Source organism: Watersipora subatra, chromosome 9 (genome assembly GCF_963576615.1).
Source record: "Watersipora subatra chromosome 9, tzWatSuba1.1, whole genome shotgun sequence".
Classification (NCBI taxonomy): domain Eukaryota; kingdom Metazoa; phylum Bryozoa; class Gymnolaemata; order Cheilostomatida; family Watersiporidae; genus Watersipora; species Watersipora subatra.
Window position 1 is genome coordinate 63,691,532 of NC_088716.1, and position 23,100 is coordinate 63,714,631.

Below are 23,100 nucleotides of genomic sequence, written 5' to 3' on the forward strand. Positions count from 1 at the left end.
CCTGACCAGGCAAAGAAATGTATTGTACAAAGAGATTTCCTTGAGATGTCAGTTGTAGGCAGCAGTAGAAATGACATGTACTTTACCTGATAAAGTAGGAATCATTTGGCAACCGTTTAAACCTCCTAGATGAATGCTTTCAGCCAACATGCTATCAAATTTAACAGATGCTAACATTTATTAACACGTTAACACATTTTGCATGTGCTAACATGCTGCCTATGAAACACATTTTTAGTTCTTTGCTACTCAGCACCTGTTTATTTTTACTTTTAGTGTTTTCAAGTAAAAACTTTTTAAGTTTTCGAGTTGATGAAAGTTGAGAGTTAAGCTGTTACCTTGTTCAAGTATTTATTAATAGAAACTTATAATAATTTATAGGAAACATGTATTTACAGAATTTTTTCTACTTACAATGACATTATTGTGCATGCAAATCTATTGAACCAGTATTAGCCAAGAAAAGGTAATAATCTTGGAGCATTGTTCTACCTTATACATGCTTTACATTCAATACTGGATCAAGCACTAGAAATAAAAATATTATATTGAAAATACACTCGATAAAGTCGCTATATTATATTTAAAACAAACTCATTCGTAGAATCACTGTAAGCAGCTCATTTAAAAATCATTTCTTGTTTATTTTATCCAGTTACGGTAGCTGTAAGAACTTTGCACATTATGATTTTAAGAGTTTTAAAACTTATTGAAATTTTTAGTATTGTTGAGCAAATGCAAGCTGGATGTTGCATAGTAAGGAGCAGCACTAAATCATAGAAGTAGATTTAATTTTTAATAATATTCGTAAAAAGTGAAATACTTTATGAAGAACTGAATCCATAGCAACTGAGCAGTGTTTATATAAAAGGATATATAAAGTGTTTATATACATCGGCCTGAATAGATTGAGCAGATGGTATGAATCTAAGGCTATGCTCTAAGGCTGAATCAGTTGAAAAGGTTGGAATTGCCATGTTGACAACAAGCTTAGTTCCATAAGAATACCAATAGAATTTTAAGTACGAGTAATTAATTCTAGCAATTACCGCTCTTCTCATTCAGCTTTGATTTTCTAGGCATAATTGTTGTCAGAGAAGGCAATAGGATGAGTGTAATTGCTACAATCAACACGAAGATGTGTGGATAATGAGACATGAAAAACACATGCTTGAGAGGCTGGAGAGGCCTTGTACTAAATGTAGCCCCTTCGAAACAATGACTCTCCAACAACCTGCTTACTCGTGTCGCGATGAGCAGTGATGTGAGCAGGCTAAATGACATCCTCAAAATATATCTTGTAGCCAGGAGTGACAGCCATGCACCTAAGCGTTCAACAAATAGCTCGGCAGCCGTACCGATGCTGATGCTTTACTCTCAGTCAGTTTCAGCTTCCTTTATGTCACTCTTAATCTTATTCTGTGAAAAGCTATGTAAACCTTTTACCACAATCTCATAGTTAACTATTCAGAAAACCTTGTTTTGTGAATCTTTCAGGTCATCCAGGCTGCCAATATAAATTCCAACACAAACATCCTGTACTGGCTACAATAACTCATCTCTGATCTAAAAGTCAGACAAGTTAATTTTAGTAAAAGGATCAAGTCGCTGCCTTACCCCATCAATCTATTCCTTTTATAAGCAGCATGGCTCTTTTTAGGCGTACAGCTGCCAGCTAGTTAAAAACAACATATGACAGCGCTGACAAGCTTGTTGGTCGAATATAAATATACATGCTGACATTAAAGAGTCTTCCTTCAATTGGCCGATTTGAACCCAGAAAGATAAGCCTGAGAGGCTGGCTAACTTTTGCTAGAATGTGAGTACTTCCTGAGAATTGCCATGGAGCGTCTAACAAGAGGGGAAATAAATACACCACTGCATGCTGACTAGATAGTTTAGTGACCGTGAAAGATGCTTTATTCATAAACCTCCACTGATTGGCTGTGACAGCTTCAAACATGGATTGCTATTTACAAATCTCATCTATATTAGAGTTTTTCCATTTGTTTGTACCAGAATAATATCTGAAAATTCACAAGTCATCAGAACTGTGTATCAACGTATTATATCATTATACTTTTATTGGCATTTTCTGTATGGATGAAAATTTAGGTTTAAAGAAAAAAATGTAAAATGGAGGCAATAAATTAAAAGTGAAAAAGGTATAATAATCTTCAAATTAAAATAAAACCTTGAAGATCAATAAAGAAAAGCATAGAGAAGCGATGATCATCTTTTGAGGTTATAAAATGGTGCAGTTGAGAGAGGTATCTGCACAGTGAGACTAGACGTCGGACTAACAGGTTGTGCAGGTGAAGAAGGCGGTGGCAAGTGTCCTGTTTCCTTCATCTGTCGCAGAGTATCAGCTTTCAGAGCTTGCAACGAAAACTCATGGGAGGCTGTGAGTGGAAGCCTTGGCAAGAATGGAGCTTTTAGAAGTAGACATCGAGCGCACATGCAAAATAGTTCACCAGTGCAAATGGCTCCAAACACGGAAGAGACAGGGGTGGTCAAACCAGTAGATTGGAATGAAGCTGGTGCTGTTGGCATTGTGGAGTTGGCTGCTCTTACAGCTTTTATCTGTTGGTTCGCCTTTATGTCTGCTACCTGCAAAGGCAAGGGGAAGTGCTAGAGAGCATGGTAACTAAGTGAAAATAATTAATGCTTCTTCGGTAGTGAGACATAGCACGCTCACGCGGCATATCTGAGTTCGTTAAAATTTTAGTAGCCACTACCTGGCATATCCAAGCAACCAATGAAACTATCTTTTGGAAACAGTTTGTACAGTTACCACTACAGATGCCACAAATAGCTAACCTAGAGTAATCCTTCAATTTGAGCAACAAAAAGTGACCTATAGTATTGACCCCTAAAAGTAACGCAATGACACGCCTACGAAAATAGTGCACAAGTATGCTTACCATCTTCTGCATGTCATCTAAGTTCTTCTGCAAAGAGACTATATAGTTGCGAGCGAGAACCATAGTAGATATTTTAGATAGCTTTCTAACTGAAGGGTTTTTGCTATAGGGCATCACTTCTCTTAGGCTGTCAAGAGCGTGGTTTAGATCATGCATTCGTTGTCTTTCTCTCGCATTCACCTAAAACCCATCATAAAATCTAGTAACAATCATTTCACTAAAATTTCTTGAGCCTTCGCTGTCTCCTTGATGTCCTATTGTAGAATTAACTCATAGAGCAGGTAACTCTACCTTTAGCCTTGGTTTCTGAACTTTATACAATACATTTGATAATACAAGTGACTCTACCTTTAGTCTTAGTTCCTGAACTTCTTCGTTACTCATATCTGCGCTCTCTATAGACTTGGGTACTTGGTCAAGTCTCTTCCGCACATTTCGAACGTATGGTACCCCATACGTATCCAGCCTCTGGAAGAGTGGAATTAATTATGAACGTAATCTTGTACAAACTCAAGGTTACTGTACAATTCTAGTAATATTCTCTCTGGCGGTACTAACAGCAACCTGTGTGAGTAGTTAAATCAAACTAGCTACTCAAGGATCAAGTAAATGCTATGGACTTGATGCTTGTCAAAAATTTTAACTTCATCTACTTCCTAATAGCAATAGTATTTGATGCAGCCTTCTATATTTTTCGCGAGACTGTTATGAAAGTGTTGCAAAAAGCTGGAAAAAGTGCATACCTCCTTGCGTTGCGCCTGGCCGTATGTCATTGGGGTGTCCATCTTCTGCAGGTTGGTTGTCCGCTACAAGATAACAAATTTGAGCGTTGTGAGAGTAAGTGATCAAGCTCTGAGAGTAGGGGACATTTATACCCTAAACAAACAATAGAACAACTAAATCATTAGACAGCCTGAGGCAACTTTGAGACCAATAGTTGGTCTTCGCGAAAATCACGCTGATTGGACCTCCTCTAGATACTCAGCCCTCTCTTGTCTTTTGTTGGACACTAGAAATCTTACTTGATGAGGACAGGCTATACAATTACAATTCATTTTGCTTATAAAATATTTTTAGAAATTTCAAAAAGAGAAGCAGCATGGCTCAAAATAATCTTATTTTATCTGGTTAAAGAGACATGAGTAAAGGCCCGTTAGACAGAAATTGCTATTATATTATATTGCTCTATTGGCAATTCTTTCATTTCAAACATAAATTTTTTTCAAATTTTGCCATGAAACAATCATGAAGCAACAAAATAAAAAAGGGTAATAATTAGCCAATCAAATTAAATAAAGTGATTTATTTACTCACTAAGGCTGCAGCAATCATCTTATGATGCAAGTAATCTATACAAACTGTTTGTAATAAACTGAACGAGTGCATCATGAATTGCTATAAACACTAAGAATTATTCAATGATTTTAAAGTTTAGAGAGAAACACTGTCATCCATTTAAAAAAGCCTTGCAGCAGAGTTAACAAACTGTCATCTTATGGGTAAGGTAGCTATTTATGTACGATCTGTGTATTGCTTTGACTCCATCCTTGGGCACCACTTTGGTAAACTCATGACAGACGCCACTGCTGACCTTGTAGTTCCAACATTAACTAGCACCCCTGTCAGTAGGACACTATTATGGTCAGCAAATCAACTGCTATCTGCCACCACTGTTGGCACCTATGAGAATAGATCCTGTGCATCCCTAAATAAGAGATATTTGACAACTGCCGTAGCCTTATGAATAGAATTGAGTGTTTCTAATGGATTGTGCATAAGGAGTAGCGTAGCCTGACAGAAAGGATAACTCTATTCCGTTCTTCTCTCAGCTTATAAGCCGTCTGCTGCATTCAGAAACACTGCCATTTTTTATCCAAGCAAAGTCAAGATGTCCTACAATGCTTGCATTCACGCTTCGCTGACAGAGCAGCAGATGGGACATGATGTTCAATAGCTCTAAGATAGCTTCTAGTTGCCACTGTGACAAGATTGAATGAAGTCAAGGGACATCTGCCAGTGACTTGTGTGACTGGTACAAACAGGTGACAAGTGGAGACAGGAGCGTGCGGGCTCGCGCTGCTGCTGCCTTGAGCTATTCTCAGTACGTTAGACTTGACACATCAAAGTAAGCACAATTTCCTTCATCTAGAGACATTGAGTAGATAATAGCTGTCTCATAAATCACTTAACCATCTGACTAAAGTTGAAATCACTTACCGAGTTTCACCTCCAGATATGAAAGTTCAGTGCATTCACCAGGCACGCAGAATTATCATAAATGGAGAATCTTATGAGGAAAGTTTGTGCTACAAAGATCGTGTGTTTACGATCATGTATTCTTACGATCGATCGGTTTTGTGCCCGAAAATAATTGGAACAAAGTCATCAAACAGTTTGAGTTGATTTGTTAGTTTTAGTCTGTTGGCCAGTGAGAACAATTTAAATTTTAAAATCCAGACAATGACTATATTGAAATATATTCATAAAGTAGTCTGATGATGTCATGATACTCTCTTGTAGTGTATATATTTTATAGTAGCGTGATGATGTCATGATACTCTATTGTAATGCATATATTCTACAGTAGCCTTATGATGTCATGATATTCTATTGTAATGTATATATTCTAAAGTAGTCTGATGATATCATGGTACTCTATTGTAATGTATATATTCCAAAGTAGTCTGATGATGTCATGATACTCTATTGTAATGTATATATTCCAAAGTAGTCTGATGATGTCATGGTACTCTATTGTAATGTATATATTCCAAAGTAGTCTGATGATGTCATGGTACTCTATTGTAATGTATATATTCTATAGTAGTCTGATGATGTCATGGTACTCTATTGTAATGTATATATTCTATAGTAGTCTGATGATGTTAGGATACTCTATCACAATATGTATAATCTAAAATTGGCTCATTTATCTTTAGAATAATTTAACTTTTGTGGCAATATTTTGGATGAACGTGCATATTAAAGGAATGTAGCAGTGTTTGGTGTCTGATATTTGATTGGGCATGTAAAATGTAAAAAGACATGTACACTTTTGTATTGCTTTCTTTAATTTTCAAATATTCGCTAATAAGTTTAAAAATGGATGCTAAACAAAAACTTAAACAACATTAACATCAGTAATGTTCGTCTAAAAATATATTCTGATAAAACTTATCATTACTTCGAGAGACCTTTCTTAATGTGTGTAGAAGCATGGCAATAAATAAACAAATAACCAGCAATAAAACTACAATATCTTTTTCAAGAGAGTCATAATTAGTCAAAACAATAAATTCTTATTCACTGTCTGGTTTGTCATTATCCATCCAGCTAGAAGACGACTCCGAAAATTTTGTGAGGCTTGAATTACATATAGGAGGCTCTGAAACGAAAAATATATGTAAAGATGTGCTTTATATATTAGTTAGTTTATTAACTAAATGTAAAAATTACAAAAAAAAGAAATCATCTGATTTCCTCATCGTGATGATCATCTGATCAAATCTATGATTTGATCAGATCTATGATATGATCACCCAAGTATGTGGAAAACATAAAACTATTACTGCAGTTTGTCAAAAGCAGAAACTACAAGAAGCTTTATATAAATAGAAACGGTGATGCGTGTTAAAGTGTATGTATACATGGAACGGTAGAATGCATCAATGACATGAAGGAAACTGTAAAACCAAATAAAAATAAAGACATTCACTATAAACTATCAAATTAGAAAAATATACAAAAAATGTAATGTTATAAAATTTACTAGTTATGGAGTTGTGTTGCCTTGCCGATAGTTCTCGGGTGTACAAGTCTGTTGGTATACAAACCTGGAGCTATAAGATTGAGTGTCTGATGCAGTATGATGGCTGTTAGCCCCCATATTTTGTAATTACCGCCCAAAAATATGGGGGTTGTATAGCCCCCTGCTGGTGGAGGTGAATATGTTGTCTGAGCAAAGTTCTTTGCTGAACAAAGAGAGAGAATGTCTCGTGTAAAGACGCAATCAACCTGAAAATAAAAGATTTGTAATTACATATGAAAGATGCGATCAAACTAAAATAACAGCAGGGCACTGAAAACAGGTTGGATGACAAGCGCAGGCTATAACCTCTAGAGGTAGGGGCAGGGGTAACCTATGGCTCTTAAGCCATATGTGGCTCTTTTGATGATTGCATCTGGCCCTTTGATAAATCAGTGGAGAAATAATCCATAAATTGGCTGTTAATTTAATCAACATAATAATGCAAATAATGCTGAAATTACAGTAATAAAAATCGAAATGAAAAATAACGTCAGTTTAATAAAGTTATATTTTCATTTGCAACTTTTTGATGTGGCGCTCGCAGCAGTTTCTAGTTATGAGAGTTTCTAGTGCTTTCTGTACTACTCTCTGCGCTGGCTGAACAGAGACCGCACTAGTCAGTTTTAGACCAAAAGGTAAACCCTTCAAACCAAAAAACGGCAAAAAGAAAAAATTGTAATTTGAACTCTAAAATTGTTTAAACATACTAAATTTGCTGGTCTTGCTTTTCAATTTTGTTTTCGAAATTTGAAATATACATACGGGTATCTAAGAATTAAATTTTGAAACATGTGGGTGTTTTTGGCTCTCTCAGTCAAAAACGTTCCTGACCCCTGCTCTAGATGACTGATACAGTATTTCAGCATGTCATTACTGATACAGTATGTCAGCATGTCAATACTGATACAGTATGTCAGCATGTCATTACTGATACAGTATGTCAGCATGTCATTTCTGATACAGTATGTTAACATGTCCCTACTGGTACAGTATGTCAGCATATCATTACTGATACAGTATGTCAGCATGTCATAACTGATACAGTATGTCACCATGTCATAACTGATACAGTATGTCAACATGTCATTACTGATACAGTATGTCAGCATGTCATAACTGATACAGTATGTCACCATGTCATTACTGATACAGTATGTTAGCATGTCATAACTGATACAGTATGTCAGCATGTAATAACTGATACAGTATGTCAGCATGCCATAACTGATACAGTATGTCAGCATGTCATTACTGATACAGTATGTTTGCATGTCCTTACTGATATAGTATGTAAGTATGTCGCTATGCCTACAGCATGTCAGTATGTCACAACAGCTACAGTATGTCACTATGGCTACAGCATGTCAGTATGTCACTACGGCTACAGCTTGTCAGTATGTCACTATGGCTACAGCATGTCAGTATGTCACTACGGCTACAGCTTTTCAGTATGCCACTATGGCTACAGCATGTCAGTATGTCACTACGGCTACAGCTTGTCAGTGTGTCATATCTCTGCACCTTTGACATTACTATAGCGTTAATTCTGTAATTACTAGACGTACTTTAGAAAACAAAATTAGATAAATTCACTGATGGTTCTCAGACATACCTCATCGTAGTTGAGCTCAAAATTTTCCACATCAATTTTTCCTAAATTAGCTAGAATTGGAGTTATCTGCACATCGCCAGTCTAAAATATGAGTGAAAATGTCATGAAACCAAAGCAAAAAATTGTACAATTGTACAAGTCTACCGGCAAATAATTTATAGACCTGGATTATTGAATAGTTACTGCTTTCAGCAGTCAGCAAGAGATTGTCACTTGTAAACCATGTGGCATCTCTGCTATGACCTATGACCTATGCTCTGCCACTGATACCTCTTTTTAATTTAACTATGCACTGCTCACTACTCAACAACTGTATGATATATTATATGATATGATCGTATGCTATTATTACATCAATTGTCAAAAACTTCTGCCTCATCTTGCATTTGCATAGACACTCCAAGAACAAGAAAGAGCTACTTGTAAAGCACTTGCAAACGAGACATAGAACTCGAACTTTGTAAATGTAAGGTTCATGAGGAAAAATAATCAGGTAATAGTAAGGTAAGGGTAGTATAAGAACATAGCCTGTAAGGTAATGGTAGTATAAGAACATACCCTGTAAGGTAATGGTAGTATAAGAACATACCCTGTAAGGTAATAGTAGTATAAGAACATACCCTGTAAGGTAATGGTAGTGTAAGAACATACCCTGTAAGGTAATAGTAGTATAAGAACATACCCTGTAAGGTAATGGTAGTATAAGAACATACCCTGTAAGGTAATAGTAGTATAAGAACATACCCTGTAAAGTAATGGTAGTATAGGAACATACCCTGTAAGGTAATAGTAGTATAAGAACATAGCCTGTAAGGTAATGGTAGTATAAGAACATACCCTGTAAGGTAATGGTAGTATAAGAACATACCCTGTAAGGTAATAGTAGTATAAGAACATACCCTGTAAAGTAATGGTAGTATAGGAACATACCCTGTAAGGTAATGGTAGTATAAGAACATACCCTGTAAGGTAATGGTAGTAAAAACACATACCCTGTAAGGTAATGGTAGTATAAGAACATACCCTGTAAGGTAAAGGCAGTATAAGAACATACCCTGTAAGGTAATGGTAGTATAAGAACATACCCTGTAAAGTAATAGTAGTATAAGAACATACCCTGTAAGGCAATGGTAGTATAAGAACATACCCTGTAAGGTAATGGTAGTATAAGAACATACCCTGTAAGGTAATGGTAGTATAAGAACATACCCTGCAAGGTAATGGTAGTATAAGAACATATCCTGTAAGGTAATAGTAGTATAAGAACATACCCTGTAAGGTAATAGTAGTATAAGAACATACCCTGTAAGGTAATGGTAGTGTAAGAACATACCCTGTAAGGTAATGGTAGTGTAAGAACATACCCTGTAAGGTAATGGTAGTATAAGAACATACCCTGTAAGGTAATGGTAGTATAAGAACATACCCTGTAAGGTAATAGTAGTATAAGAACATACCCTGTAAGGTAATGGTAGTATAAGAACATACCCTGTAAGGCAATGGTAGTATAAGAACATACCCTGTAAGGTAATGGTAGTATAAGAACATACCCTGTAAGGTAATGGTAGTATAAGAACATACCCTGCAAGGTAATGGTAGTATAAGAACATATCCTGTAAGGTAATAGTAGTATAAGAACATACCCTGTAAGGTAATAGTAGTATAAGAACATACCCTGTAAGGTAATGGTAGTGTAAGAACATACCCTGTAAGGTATTGGTAGTATAAGAACATATCCTGTAAGGTAATAGTAGTATTAGAACATACCCTGTAAGGTAATGGTAGTATAAGAACATACCCAGTAAGGTGATGGTAGTATAAGAACATACCTTGTAAGGTAATGGTCATATAAGACCATACCCTGTAAGGTAATAGTAGTATAAGAACATACCCTGTAAGGTAATGGTAGTATAAGAACATACCCTGTAAGGTAATGGTAGTATAAGAACATATCCTGTAAGGTAATGGTAGTATAAGAACATACCCTGTAAGGTTATGGTAGTATAAGAACATACTCTGTAAGGTAATAGTAGTATAAGAACATACCCAGTAAGGTAATGGTAGTATAAGAACATACCCTGTAAGGCAATAGTAGTATAAGAACATACTCTGTAAGGTAATCGTAGTATAAGAACATACCCTGTAAGGCAATAGTAGTATAAGAACATACCCTGTAAGGTTATGGTAGTATAAGAACATACCCTGTAAGGTAATAGTAGTATAAGAACATACTCTGTAAGGTAATGTTAGTATAAGAACATACTCTGTAAGGTAATAGTAGTATAAGAACATACTCTGTAAGGTAATCGTAGCATAAGAACATACCCTGTAAGGTAATGGTAGCATAAGAACATACCCTGTAAGGCAATGGTAGCATAGGACCCCAGACATCAACATTTCCTAAATCTAGTCCTAATTCTTCCTCGCTTTCCCGCAGTGCTGTAGCCACAGAATCAGTGTCACCTTCGCTCACCATACCTCCAGGAAAGCTAATAGGCATGGGAAATTATCGTCAATGAATATCAGATGAAGGAAAATCTATGGCTGTGAATGTCCCTATGTACAATAATTATGATTAAAAGATAAGATGGTGTGCTGGATGCAACGATACTAAAAAAGAAAGTATATAAGAAATAATTTTGATGATTACCTGCGCCCATTTGAATAAATCAAGAAAAGACAACTAGAGCTGTCTATGACAACTTTTTTCGCACATACTTGCACAATATATTCACACAATAGCAGTCACTTCCTTTGTCTAAATTGTAGTAACTAGTATTACAAGAAAATCATACAGGTGATACTATAGTACTACAAGTATATTATACAGGTGATACTATAGTACTAGTATTACATCATTTATCATATTATCATTTATACCTGATTTGGCCAGCGTGGTTTCGTAGATTATTTGATCTGAGAGTAAACACAATGGAGGGCTGACAATCTACGAAACACATTGGTATGAGCACAGCGGCTTGCTTGCTGACTCCACTATCCTCAGATTTTTTTGTCTTTAATGAGCTCTTCAAGGCTTGTAACTACATTGCGAAGGCAAGAATTAATAGGTATCAAAGCTGCATACTGTGCCATAAGCCACAAACATAACAAAAATGAATGGTTCAGCTTATAAGGTAATATATACATACCGGTAATCATAGGTAGAGTATCATGTAATAGTTTATATGATATACATACTAGTAATCATAGGTAGATTATCTTGTTATAGTTTATATGATATACATACTAGTAATCATAGGGAGAGTATCATGTTATAGTTTATATGATGTACATGCTAGTAATCATAGGTAGAGTATCATGTTATAGTTTATATGATATACATACTGATAATCATAGGTAGAGTATCATGTTATAGTTTATATGATGTACATACCAGTAATCATAGGTAGATTATCTTGTTATAGTTTATATGATATACATACTGATAATCATAGGTAGAGTATCATGTTATAGTTTATATGATGTACATACCAGTAATCATAGGTAAAGTATCATGTTATAGTTTATATGATATACATACTAATAATCATAGGTAGAGTATCACGTTATAGTTTATATGATGTACATACCAGTAATCATAGGTAAAGTATCATGTTATAGTTTATATGATATACATGCTAGTAATCATAGGTAGAGTATCATGTTATAGTTTATATGATATCGATACCAGTAATCATAGGTAGAGTATCACATTATAGTTTATATGATGTACATACCAGTAATCATAGGTAAAGTATCATGTCATAGTTTATATGATGTACATACCAGTAATCATAGGTAAAGTATCATGTTATAGTTTATATGATATACATACTAGTAATCATAGATAGAGTATCATGTTATAGTTTATATGATATACATACCAGTAATCATAAGTAGAGTATCATGTTATAGTTTATATGATATACATACTAGTAATCATAGATAGAGTATCATGTTATAGTTTATATGATATACATACCAGTAATCATAAGTAGAGTATCATGTTATAGTTTATATGATATACATACCAGTAATCATAGGTAGCTTATTATATTATAATGATAAAGGCATCCAAATAAAATGTCTACTATCAGAGTTTCAATACCAGTATTTAACAAAGAGACTCACTTGAGCTTTGCATCTCTTTTTATTACTTTCAGAGAGAAGGTCAACACGATCTAGACTGCTGCCTGTCCTTCTTATACAGCCCACTACCTGCAGTAGGATACACAAAATGAAACTCATCTCACTGGCCATCTCACAACTCTATTTCCTAATATCTTTCCATCATATTTCTATGCTTTTAAATCGACTCCGTCATCCTTAAACTCGTTTACCTTGACCTCTGGTTCTTCCTGCTTTATCTAGCCCTACTCTGTCTGTAGAAAGAGCTCTACTATAAAATAGGAAGGTATGTAATCGCCAGAGTTAGGTTGACTCATTGTGAGTTTTGCCCAAACTTGGCCTGAAAGTTTCATGCAAAGTTTTACTGGTAAGTGAAAAGAATTTCATTTTTATTCATTAGAAAATTAAAAAAAATAATCGTTGGCTGAAGTGACTGAACTTTAGAGACAACCTAGCATCTGTTTCGGTGCAACAGGCATAATAAGCTCTATTAGAAAGAAAGTTGGCTAGAAAACACTTACAGTTAATTCCTGCAACTTCATGGGTAGTCTGAAAGTTAGAGAGCTCATCTTCCTGAAATTATACAGAATAATCATTGCATCACATCAATAAACATAAATCTATAACAGTAGCATATATGTTATATACATATATATATAACATATATACGTGTAGCTATATATATATATATAAGCAAATTTGAGTCAAAGTTCCCAAAATGGTTAAAGCATTTTACCACTAGATAGTTTCGTGCATAGTAGGTGCACTCTTCAGGTAAAATGACCAAAGGTTGGTAAAATGTATAAACGAAAGCACAGACTGGATCACATTACATGAATTCTGTTACCATACAACATTCGTTTATAGTGTCTTTTAATCCTATTTATTTTAAACCTATAATTGCTTAGCTTGCGTTTATACATTTTACCAACCTTAGGTCATTTTACCTGAAGAGTGCACATACTATGCATGAAACTATTTAGTAGTAAAATGCTTTAACCATGTTGGTAACTTTTACTCAAATTTGATTTTAGTCAGCTCTAGTTTTACTATTGAGCAATTTTTCAAATGATGCGATAATCCTTCATATATATATATATATATATATATATAACTAACTAGAGTGTGGAATAGGTTAATGTTACTTATCTTTGTTCCAGATTGATGTTTTATTCTGGGGTCACGACAGGTCTGTTTCGTGCTGGTGCACTCTTCAGGTGACTTGTGTTGAATGGCGGGTGGAGTTGCCTCTCCTGATGTTGTTGGTGGTGTCTGTAGCTCCGCCTCTGCCTGGATCGTATTGGCTGAGTAGGTATTTCTTGGAGTGTCTGCATGTATTGTTTATTTCATTTCTTTTGTTTAAGGTGGCTGTTTCTGGCCTGCAAATGATGTAATATTTTTCACTAAGGCACAGATGACATTTCTTTGTTTGGTTTGAATAAGGTCTAGCTTTCTGCATAATTTTCCATTTAATCCTGTAGCTTGCATTGTCATTCTTAAGTTTCCAGATGTGTTTACTAAGTTCTGTGCTGTTTTGCTTGTCACTGTGTGTGAAAGAGGCTGTGTGGTTTCTAAATCTGGATTTGAAGTCGGTTGTGCATAGTCCTATGTAGGTGCTCTCGGTGCCCGTATCTTCTCTAGTCACTATGGCCTGGTATATTATGTTTGTGGTTAAGCAGTTTCCATCTAGTGGGCAGTTGTTCCTTACTCTACAATTGCAGGCCCTGTTTGTAGTTGTGCTCTGCTGGCTGCTCAGCAGGCGTCTGTTGTGTGAATCTATGTGCTGTTTCATGTTCGGCATGCAAGAGTAGCTGAGTTTTAGTGTGTGTCTGTTAAATACTTTGTGCAGTGAATGGGTAGGCGGGAAACATGTATCTATAATGTTTATAAATTTTCTGCCTATATTTGTCTGTACGTCGGCGTTAAAAGGGGGGTTGTACCATGTTACGGGTCGCTTACGCTGTCTCTTGTTAGTCGCTGGCTGGGTCGGGATGTGTTTATATTTAAGTGTATGGTTATAACCACTGTCATTGAGTGCTTTTTGGTAAGGGGGTGCTGCTTTGCTAAATTCATGCTCATTACTGGACAGTGTAGTTAGTCGCAAATTAATGTTGTGTGGTAGATTTTTTATTACAGTAGGTGGGTGGTTACTGTTTTTGTGGACATAGAGTGTTGTATTGCTAGGTTTGGCATAGGGTGAGTAAGTGTTTGCATTAAGGTTAAAGGTTACGTCAAGGAAATTTACAGACTTTTTATTAGCTTCGATGGTTAATTTCAGAGCACAACTACAAACAGGGCCTGCAATTGTAGAGTAAGGAACAACTGCCCACTAGATGGAAACTGCTTAACCACAAACATAATATACCAGGCCATAGTGACTAGAGAAGATACGGGCACCGAGAGCACCTACATAGGACTATGCACAACCGACTTCAAATCCAGATTTAGAAACCACACAGCCTCTTTCACACACAGTGACAAGCAAAACAGCACAGAACTTAGTAAACACATCTGGAAACTTAAGAATGACAATGCAAGCTACAGGATTAAATGGAAAATTATGCAGAAAGCTAGACCTTATTCAAACCAAACAAAGAAATGTCATCTGTGCCTTAGTGAAAAATATTACATCATTTGCAGGCCAGAAACAGCCACCTTAAACAAAAGAAATGAAATAAACAATACATGCAGACACTCCAAGAAATACCTACTCAGCCAATACGATCCAGGCAGAGGCGGAGCTACAGACACCACCAACAACATCAGGAGAGGCAACTCCACCCGCCATTCAACACAAGTCACCTGAAGAGTGCACCAGCACGAAACAGACCTGTCGTGACCCCAGAATAAAACATCAATCTGGAACAAAGATAAGTAACATTAACCTATTCCACACTCTAGTTAGTTATAACACTCCGCACTTTTTAGAGCGTAGAGTGCTGTTAGCAGTAGGCCTGACAACTTATCTATTATATATATATATATATATATATATATATATATATATATATATATATATATATATATATATATATATATATTATATATGCTAATTCTTAAAAAAGGCCATTCTATGTTCACAGATGGCCTAAGAATGCCAAATGGTACCATTAAAGATATAGAAGAAGGGTACAAGTACTTGGGGATTATGCAAAGCAACATCAACCACAAAGCCGAGGTATGTCACAAAGCCATTACAGAATACAAGAAACGCCTTCGGCAGGTCTTACGGAGCCAGCTCAATGCCAAGAACCAAGTCATGGCAATAAATACCTACGCACTGCCAGTAATAAGATATCCAGCAGGCATAATAAAGTGGACTGAGGAAGCCATCAAAGAAACAGATATAGCAACTCGTAAACTGCTGACCATGCATGGAGCACTCCACCCAAAATCTGACACTACTAGATTGTATCTTGATAGGAAAAATGGCGGTAGGGGACTCAAAAGTGTACAGCAGACAGTGAAAGAAGAGGAGCAAAGCATCAAAGCATATGCAGCCTCCATGGCCATTTCAGATAAGTTGCTAGCTGAATTTCAATCGGCTGCTCTTACAACGGACCTACGCCCTGATGATGAGAAAATTGACTGGCACACAAAACCTCTTCATGGTGCTTACCACCAACAAATATCTAAGGTTGGCGATCTTCACCAGACATATATGTGGCTGAACAAAGGAAACCTAACGGCCAATACAGAGTCGCTAATCATGGCAGCCCAGGAGCAAGTGCTCCCAACAAGGCAACTCCAAACAAAAATCTATCACACTAGAGACGATCCTAGATGCAGACTGTGCAAAGATGCGCCTGAGACCATCCAACACATCATCAGTGGATGCAAGCAGCTAGCAGAAAACGCATACACTGAGCGGCATAATCATGTTGCAGGTGTTGTGTATAGAAGTCTATGTGATGAGTATGGCCTTAATAAACCACAACACTGGTGGGAAGCTCCTGGTAAGGTCAATGAAAATGACCGCGCTAAGATCCTCTGGGACTTCTACATCCGAACTGACAAGCATGTCCTAGCAAACCAACCAGATATAGTGGTGGTAGGCAGGGAAAACAAGAGGGCTACTATAATAGATATAGCAGTACCCAATGACTACAATATAGCCGGCAAAGAAAAAGAAAAGGTAGAGAAATATCTCCCTCTTGGAGAAGAGATTGAAAAATGCCGGAATGTAAGAACAACTGTAATACCAGTAGTCATTGGGGCACTGGGCGCAATAACACCGGCGCATAAAATGTGGCTTGCCCAAATACCAACAACAATCAACTCAGGTGAGTTGCAGAAAAGTGCGCTATTGGGAACAGCTAAGATCTTGAGGCGAGTGCTCAAACTCCCAGGTCTCTGGTAGGAGGCCCGAGTTAGAGCAGAATTTACCACCCATACTGGGTATCCGGGGTGAGGAAACAATTTTATATATATATACATGTATATACTAGCTGTGCCACCCAGCGTAGCCCGTGTAATAGAAGAGTATTTAGACAGAAAATTGATTTGTATTTAACAAATAACAACATTTGCCATTTTAACTTTCTAACTACATATCATGAGAAATTTTTTGTCTTATAAACAATGAGAAGTAGTGAGAGTTTTGCTATTAGCCAGTTTAATAATGTGAGCGAACAGCTTCTCGTGACATTATGCTATGACCCGCGTCATACGCAAAGCAGTTAGGTATTGCTCTGATATAATGACTTATATTGGCAGGCTAGCAATTTGACTTCCGTAGTCTAGTGGTCAAGGCGTGAGACTGGTGAATGGCTTGGTCTGAGATCGAATCCTCTTCGGTACGGAATATTTATTCCAAGATTTTAAGATCTATAGCCGGATTTCCGACGAACACACTGACAGACTTTGAGAAATATATATATAGGTATATATGTATATTGGTATGCTGGTATATTTGTAAATTGGTGGCATTCAATTAGAGGTTTTACAGTTTAGACATATGTGTATATATATTTATACTGTAAAACCTCTAATTGAAAGCCACCTTTATTTAAACACCACCTTTATTTGACTGCCACCATGAGACAAGGGTTGAAAAATAGAGCACCACCCTCTATTTGAACGCCGCCTCCATTTGATGGCTATTTTGACAATCTTTGATCTTTATGAACCCATAATGTCACGTGATCAGTAAAAAAGTGTCCACAGAATCCTATTAATAATGAATTGTTAACATCAATAACAATCAATTATCTTGTTGTCTAATTCCAAAGCGTTGCACTTTTTTTCGTTAAAAACTTTGAAAGCAACACCCTAGAAATAATCAATAACTGTATCTGGCTAATAGTAGTTCTTTGGTTAACACGATCTTGATACTTCAAAATACATGTATATAAAAACGGTTTACATTTACAATGGTAGATGAGCGATTAGTTTTAGGCCAAAGGCTACGTTAAGTGAGCAAAACTTTTACGCATTGCATTTGTGCTAAATGCAACGCGTAAAAGTTTTGCTCTGCTAAAAAATTCTTTGGGTGCCATATCGACTAGTTCAGCAGTGCCGGAAAAGAGTTGAGATCTGAAAAGATTGTGGAAGGTATTGGACAACCACAAGATGTTCGTTCCATCAAAAGCAACAATAAGAACGCAGCTATCCGAGTGAACGATGCAAATATTTTTGTTTTAAAAACTTCACTTTTTGTTTCTGCTTGTAATAAAAATATGGTTTGTTTATGTCACTCGTTCATGAATATATATTTGCAGCATTTGAGAGATTATCATTATATAACTTACAAATTTTCAGATTTATAGCATATTATTTGATAGTATCATTGTGGTAATCTGATCTTACAATGGATCGACGCTCGTGACTCCTCTTCTATTACACATAACAAGCTATTTTTGGCTGCAAACTAGCAATCAGATATCAATGAATGCAATGAGCTTTTATGCAAAATTAGTAAATATAGATATAAAATAAAAATAAATCTTCAAATTTAACATAAAATAAAAATTGAAAGCTCTAAAAAATTGCAAAGCTAGACACAAGCTATAATATCATCGCAGATTTATTGCAAGCAATAGATATCAACTGGTAGAGGTATTTCTCCGTTCCTCAATGCATATTTATCAAGAGATCTTTGGCAAGTTAGCAGGTAAGTTAGCAGATTTATTGCATCCAAAAGGTTTGATATTGCTCCGCCGGAAAGAGAGGGCAAAATATAGGCAAAATTCGCATCACCCACCTCCAATTGACCGCCATTATAGAGAAAGGGTTGAAAAATAGAGCGCAATGGCGTTCAATTAGAGGTTTTACTGTATATATATTTGTATATATAAATCTCAGTGATTGTGTGTCTGTTATTCTGTGATTCTGTAAATCGGTGTGTCCAGCTATATCTATTGGAATGAAAAGCTAGCATCACGCTGGATTTGAACTCATCAAGATTAAAACCACATATTTGCAAACCAATCATCTAACCACAAGTCTACAAAGGTCCTTACGATTCCATAGCCCTTACTATATACTATATACTGTATACCCTTTACCCGATTTCACATGCTAAATGACGTATTGATTGATACATTGCGCCTATGGGTTACGATGCCCCTGTTATAAATTATTTTTTGCTTAACTTTATAAAACAAGACACTTTTTCATCCTCACCATACTAGGGCGACTTTGTTTCCCACCGTACTATATCAACAAAAATTTCTCTCGAAATAAAAATCTAGTGATTGTTGTACTGATTACGACGAAATAACGATTTTTATTTGATTTTCTCACTTTGTATTAATTGTATTATTAATGGTATTATTAATTGTATTATTACCAAATTATCTGTTTTGTAGTTTACATAATTGCTATTTAGTTCACATCTACATATATTTTCTCTCCTAATTTATTTCATCTGCTCAGAAGACTTGTTTTTAGCTACACTATGATTTCCTTGATTTTAATTATAGCACATAAATTTATAGGGATTTCTTGGTGCTTAGCTTGTGTTCCACAATCATTAAATACAAACTAAATCTGCTTTTCTTTAAATAGATTACCTTTTGTATTTGATTTCTTTGATTTTTAAAAAAAATTATAATTATTACCTTTTTTAATTTGTAATTATCAAATGTGCCAATTCAATTTTAAGTGTGACTACAACGGCACAATTTCAAACTTCAAATGGTATTCACTAGAAATTGCAAAACTAGAAACTGTTCACATAGAAACTCTCGAGTAGGATTTAACTCTGCATTCTCTCTCCATTCAGTCAAACAAAGTACCTTCGTGCGCTTCGCTGATGTGTTTAATTTTGATATATCTTATTTTCACGCTTATACCTGTATCGAGAAGAACCAGTATCATCGTATTAAAAGTTTTGATGGATAAATTTTGCTGCAACACTAACCTTTTTATACACACACTTCTATGCATTCATCATTATTATTAATTCAACATATTCGTGATTTTTATTTTGTTTTATCAGTTTGTATTAATTGTAGCCATTACTTGCTTAATTATTTCACATTTAAACACTTTTACAGTTGTTTTAGTTTTTCTCTTAATTTATTTGAATTGCACAAAACACTTTTCTCGTAATATGAAGTTTAAAAGTTAGAATGGTAAATGTTGTATATGTTCAATAAAAATAAACGTTTTGTGCAAAGAAGTTTTTTTTACCAGAGCAACGCCGGGCATTCACCTAATATGCATATAAACAGATATATTTAAATATATATATACACACATATACATACATATATACAGTATGCCTATATTGCATATATAATATAGCATGCACAATATATATGTTGTACACTATATGCCCGACATTGCCTGGGCAATGGGCATTGGGCAATGGTCCTGGGTAATAAAAAATATTTGCACAGAAAATTTATTTTTACTCAACATATACAACATTTACCATTCTAACTTTTAAACTTCATATCATGAGAAGAGTGTTTTGTGCAGTTCAAATAAACTAAAAGAAAAAGTAAAACAACTTTAAAGGTGTTTAAATGTAAAATAATTAGCCAGTAATGGCTATATAAAATGTGATTTGTTACGATTAAAATGACAAGTGAATTGATACTAATACAATTAAAATGAACTGATAAAACAAAATAAAAATCACGAATATGTTGAATTAATAATATTAAGAAATACATAGAAGTGTGTGTATAAAAAAGGTTACTGTTGCGGCAGAAGCTATCAATCAAAATTTTGAATACGACGATACTGGTACCTCTCGATAGTCGATACTGGCACAAATGTCAAAATGAGATATGAAAATTAAATACATCAGTGAAACGTACAAGGATACTTTGTCTGACTGAACCGAGAGAGAATGTAGAGGCAAATCCTACTCGAGAATGTCCATGTGAACATTTTTTAGTTTTACAATTTTTAGCGATTACTCTTTGCGATAAGCAGAAATTAAAGACTGAAATTGTGGTGTTACAGCTCCACTGCAATGGAACATTTAAAATTAAAAAGGCACGATTGAAAATTACAAACAAAAAATGAATAATGGATTTTTAAATGGCTTCTAAAAAAGTTCAAAAAAAAAACAAACGCAAAAGGTAATATTAATTCATAATAAACCGTACATATTTAGCTTTAATCGCGACAAGGATACCACAGATGCTGTAGATAAGGATACCGTAGGTGAGCTAAACAAGATAAGAAAGACTTGGCCTTGTGGTTAGGTGTGGGTGTTTGCATACTTACAGTTGCAATCATCGCGAGTTCAATTACAGTAATGTGGAGATTGTTTATTGCCAGTTTTAATCGCTACAGCTGGACAGTGACAACAGAAAAAGACAAACATTGAGATTTATATATTGTATATCTTATATATATCCATAATCTCCTAATAACATGTCAAAGGAAAGTAGATGAAGAACATGTTTGCAAGTTACAATAGCCATCAACATGCCAGTATTATTGTATTACATTGCTTTCAACAATTGAGTAAGTTGTGTGTTAACTGTAACAAAAGGTAAACATTTTCATATATACAAATTCATTGTTGTTGAACTTACTCGATTACCTTCAGGGTACAAACTAAATCTTTTGCTAGTCAAACATGGAAATCACTTGGACTATAAAATTTATCATTTGCCGTTTCTGAAGTGTAAACCTTGAGGGCTGCTGCAATGCCATGTGAGGATACAACTGCATAGAATAGTTGGCATAAATTTTTGCAAAAAGCCTCATGAGGTATAGAAAAACCTTGAAATTGACTGCATTTATATCTTAGCCAATGCTAGTTTTTCTGTCAAAAAATTCATGACAGACTATTTAACCAGCTTTGAATTACCTCAAAAAGGAACAAATCCTTGCAACAGTAAGTAATTAAGATGTCATGTAAGCTAGTTCACACTACTGTATTAACAAGGACACATTTAGGCACTGATTGGCTAGCAATAAGTCAGGCTCTTTGGTACTAAAAACAACCCAATGAAGACACAAAAACCATGTGATAGCGACAGATTTAATTGTATGCATTCATTTTCGAGGAAAGCATTGAATAATGCAGCAATAACACTATAGGCTCTGCCTATAGTGTTATTGAACTTCAATCCTAAAGAAAAAAATCATTACACCTTTTTATTATTTTGTTGATTTCAGTTCCTATGTCCATTAAAAGCATGGTACACTCGTATGATACAGAAATCACGACAAACAATACATAATAATGAGATGTTTGTTCATCGGTGGCTAGTATTCTAAACTCTTCCAGGTTTGTTATTGGGTATTTGTGCAATTAACATTAAAAATCAAAATTATTTTATCTAATCTACGAAAAATGCGACCTCGATATTTCTTATTTAGTATCTTCTAGATAAAGGGCGAATAACCGCGGTAGCTTACCAATTTTTCCAGGAGCTGCTCTTTTCGAGATCAACGGATGTTGCCGTGTTTACATATGAAAACGAGACTATTTTTTAATTGGCGCAATGGCAACAGTTTCACTTTCACTCAGCATTGCTCAGAGAAAGTTACGTTACCGGAAGTCTAAATATTTTCAAACGTTCCAAGCAAACTCATGTGATCATACAAAGTTCTGTTACAAATTGTGGTATTGAATCAGAAATACGACTTACACACATGAAATCACTATTTTTCTAAACTTTTAATATACCACAAAAATCTTTTTATGTGTAGCACTAACATCTTATTTGTGGTTAATAAATTTTACACCAGGCTAAAACCAAACTTCTGTCTATCTGACAGCTTGACATTAAAGGAATTATTTTAATCTTTGCGTTAACACTTTTTTTATTTATTTTTATAATTATTAAATTTAATAGTAATTTAAACAGCATGTTCATCATAATATTTAATTATTGTTGGGCTGTGGGATGCTCAGGTAGATCAGAGTTAGGCCTACAGGTGTTTCAATTTCCAAAAGATCCTGGAAGAAGGAATGCCTGTATTGTTAAAGTGGGCAGGTAAGATTTACGTTGTTTTTACTGTTTGCAGTTGATCATTGGTTTGATGTCCCTCGACATTTGGTAATGGCTTTATCTAAACACAAACTTGATGCTTATGTTGATGCTCGTTCATTTCTTGATGATTTTATACAAATAGTTCAGTCAATGCGGATAGGATTCAAGTTTGCATGGAAGCCAGTCTAAGCTGGTATTCACCTATCCACATGATCTGTA

The 23,100-nt window shown here is 35.2% G+C and overlaps 2 protein-coding genes across 2 annotated transcripts; both read right to left on the minus strand.

The window, feature by feature from the left end:
• Positions 1–2,146: 2,146 nt before the first annotated feature.
• Positions 2,147–3,756, minus strand: LOC137404647 (class E basic helix-loop-helix protein 23-like). Its single transcript, XM_068090871.1, has 4 exons — positions 3,668–3,756; positions 3,273–3,392; positions 2,925–3,104; positions 2,147–2,610 (listed from the first exon to the last, which is right to left on the minus strand). Exons 1-4 carry the CDS (start codon positions 3,707–3,709, stop codon positions 2,233–2,235), a joined length of 720 nt encoding a protein of 239 aa, XP_067946972.1. The 5' UTR covers positions 3,710–3,756; the 3' UTR covers positions 2,147–2,232.
• A 2,584-nt stretch (positions 3,757–6,340) lies between these two features.
• Positions 6,341–22,345, minus strand: LOC137404297 (mitochondrial coenzyme A diphosphatase NUDT8-like). The gene is made up of 7 exons (XM_068090486.1): positions 22,304–22,345; positions 12,994–13,045; positions 12,476–12,562; positions 11,225–11,385; positions 10,701–10,833; positions 8,345–8,425; positions 6,341–6,938 (listed from the first exon to the last, which is right to left on the minus strand). Exons 2-7 carry the CDS (start codon positions 13,039–13,041, stop codon positions 6,693–6,695), a joined length of 756 nt encoding a protein of 251 aa, XP_067946587.1. The 5' UTR covers positions 13,042–13,045; positions 22,304–22,345; the 3' UTR covers positions 6,341–6,692.
• Between the last annotated feature and the right edge of the window lie 755 nt (positions 22,346–23,100).

What these genes read in the sequence shown, in the direction of transcription:
- LOC137404297 (XM_068090486.1), bottom strand. Translation starts at nt 13,041, where the DNA reads ATGAGCTCTCTAACTTTCAGACTACCCATGAAGTTGCAGGAATTAACT. An exon ending in TGAAGTTGCAGGAATTAACT is followed by an intron (nt 12,563 to 12,993) that starts GTAAGTGTTTTC and finishes ATCCTACTGCAG; the next exon opens with GTAGTGGGCTGTATAAGAAG. An exon ending in AAAAGAGATGCAAAGCTCAA is followed by an intron (nt 11,386 to 12,475) that starts GTGAGTCTCTTT and finishes TTCGCAATGTAG; the next exon opens with TTACAAGCCTTGAAGAGCTC.
- LOC137404647 (XM_068090871.1), bottom strand. Translation starts at nt 3,709, where the DNA reads ATGGACACCCCAATGACATACGGCCAGGCGCAACGCAAGGAG. An exon ending in GCCAGGCGCAACGCAAGGAG is followed by an intron (nt 3,393 to 3,667) that starts GTATGCACTTTT and finishes CCACTCTTCCAG; the next exon opens with AGGCTGGATACGTATGGGGT. An exon ending in TTCAGGAACTAAGACTAAAG is followed by an intron (nt 3,105 to 3,272) that starts GTAGAGTCACTT and finishes GATGGGTTTTAG; the next exon opens with GTGAATGCGAGAGAAAGACA.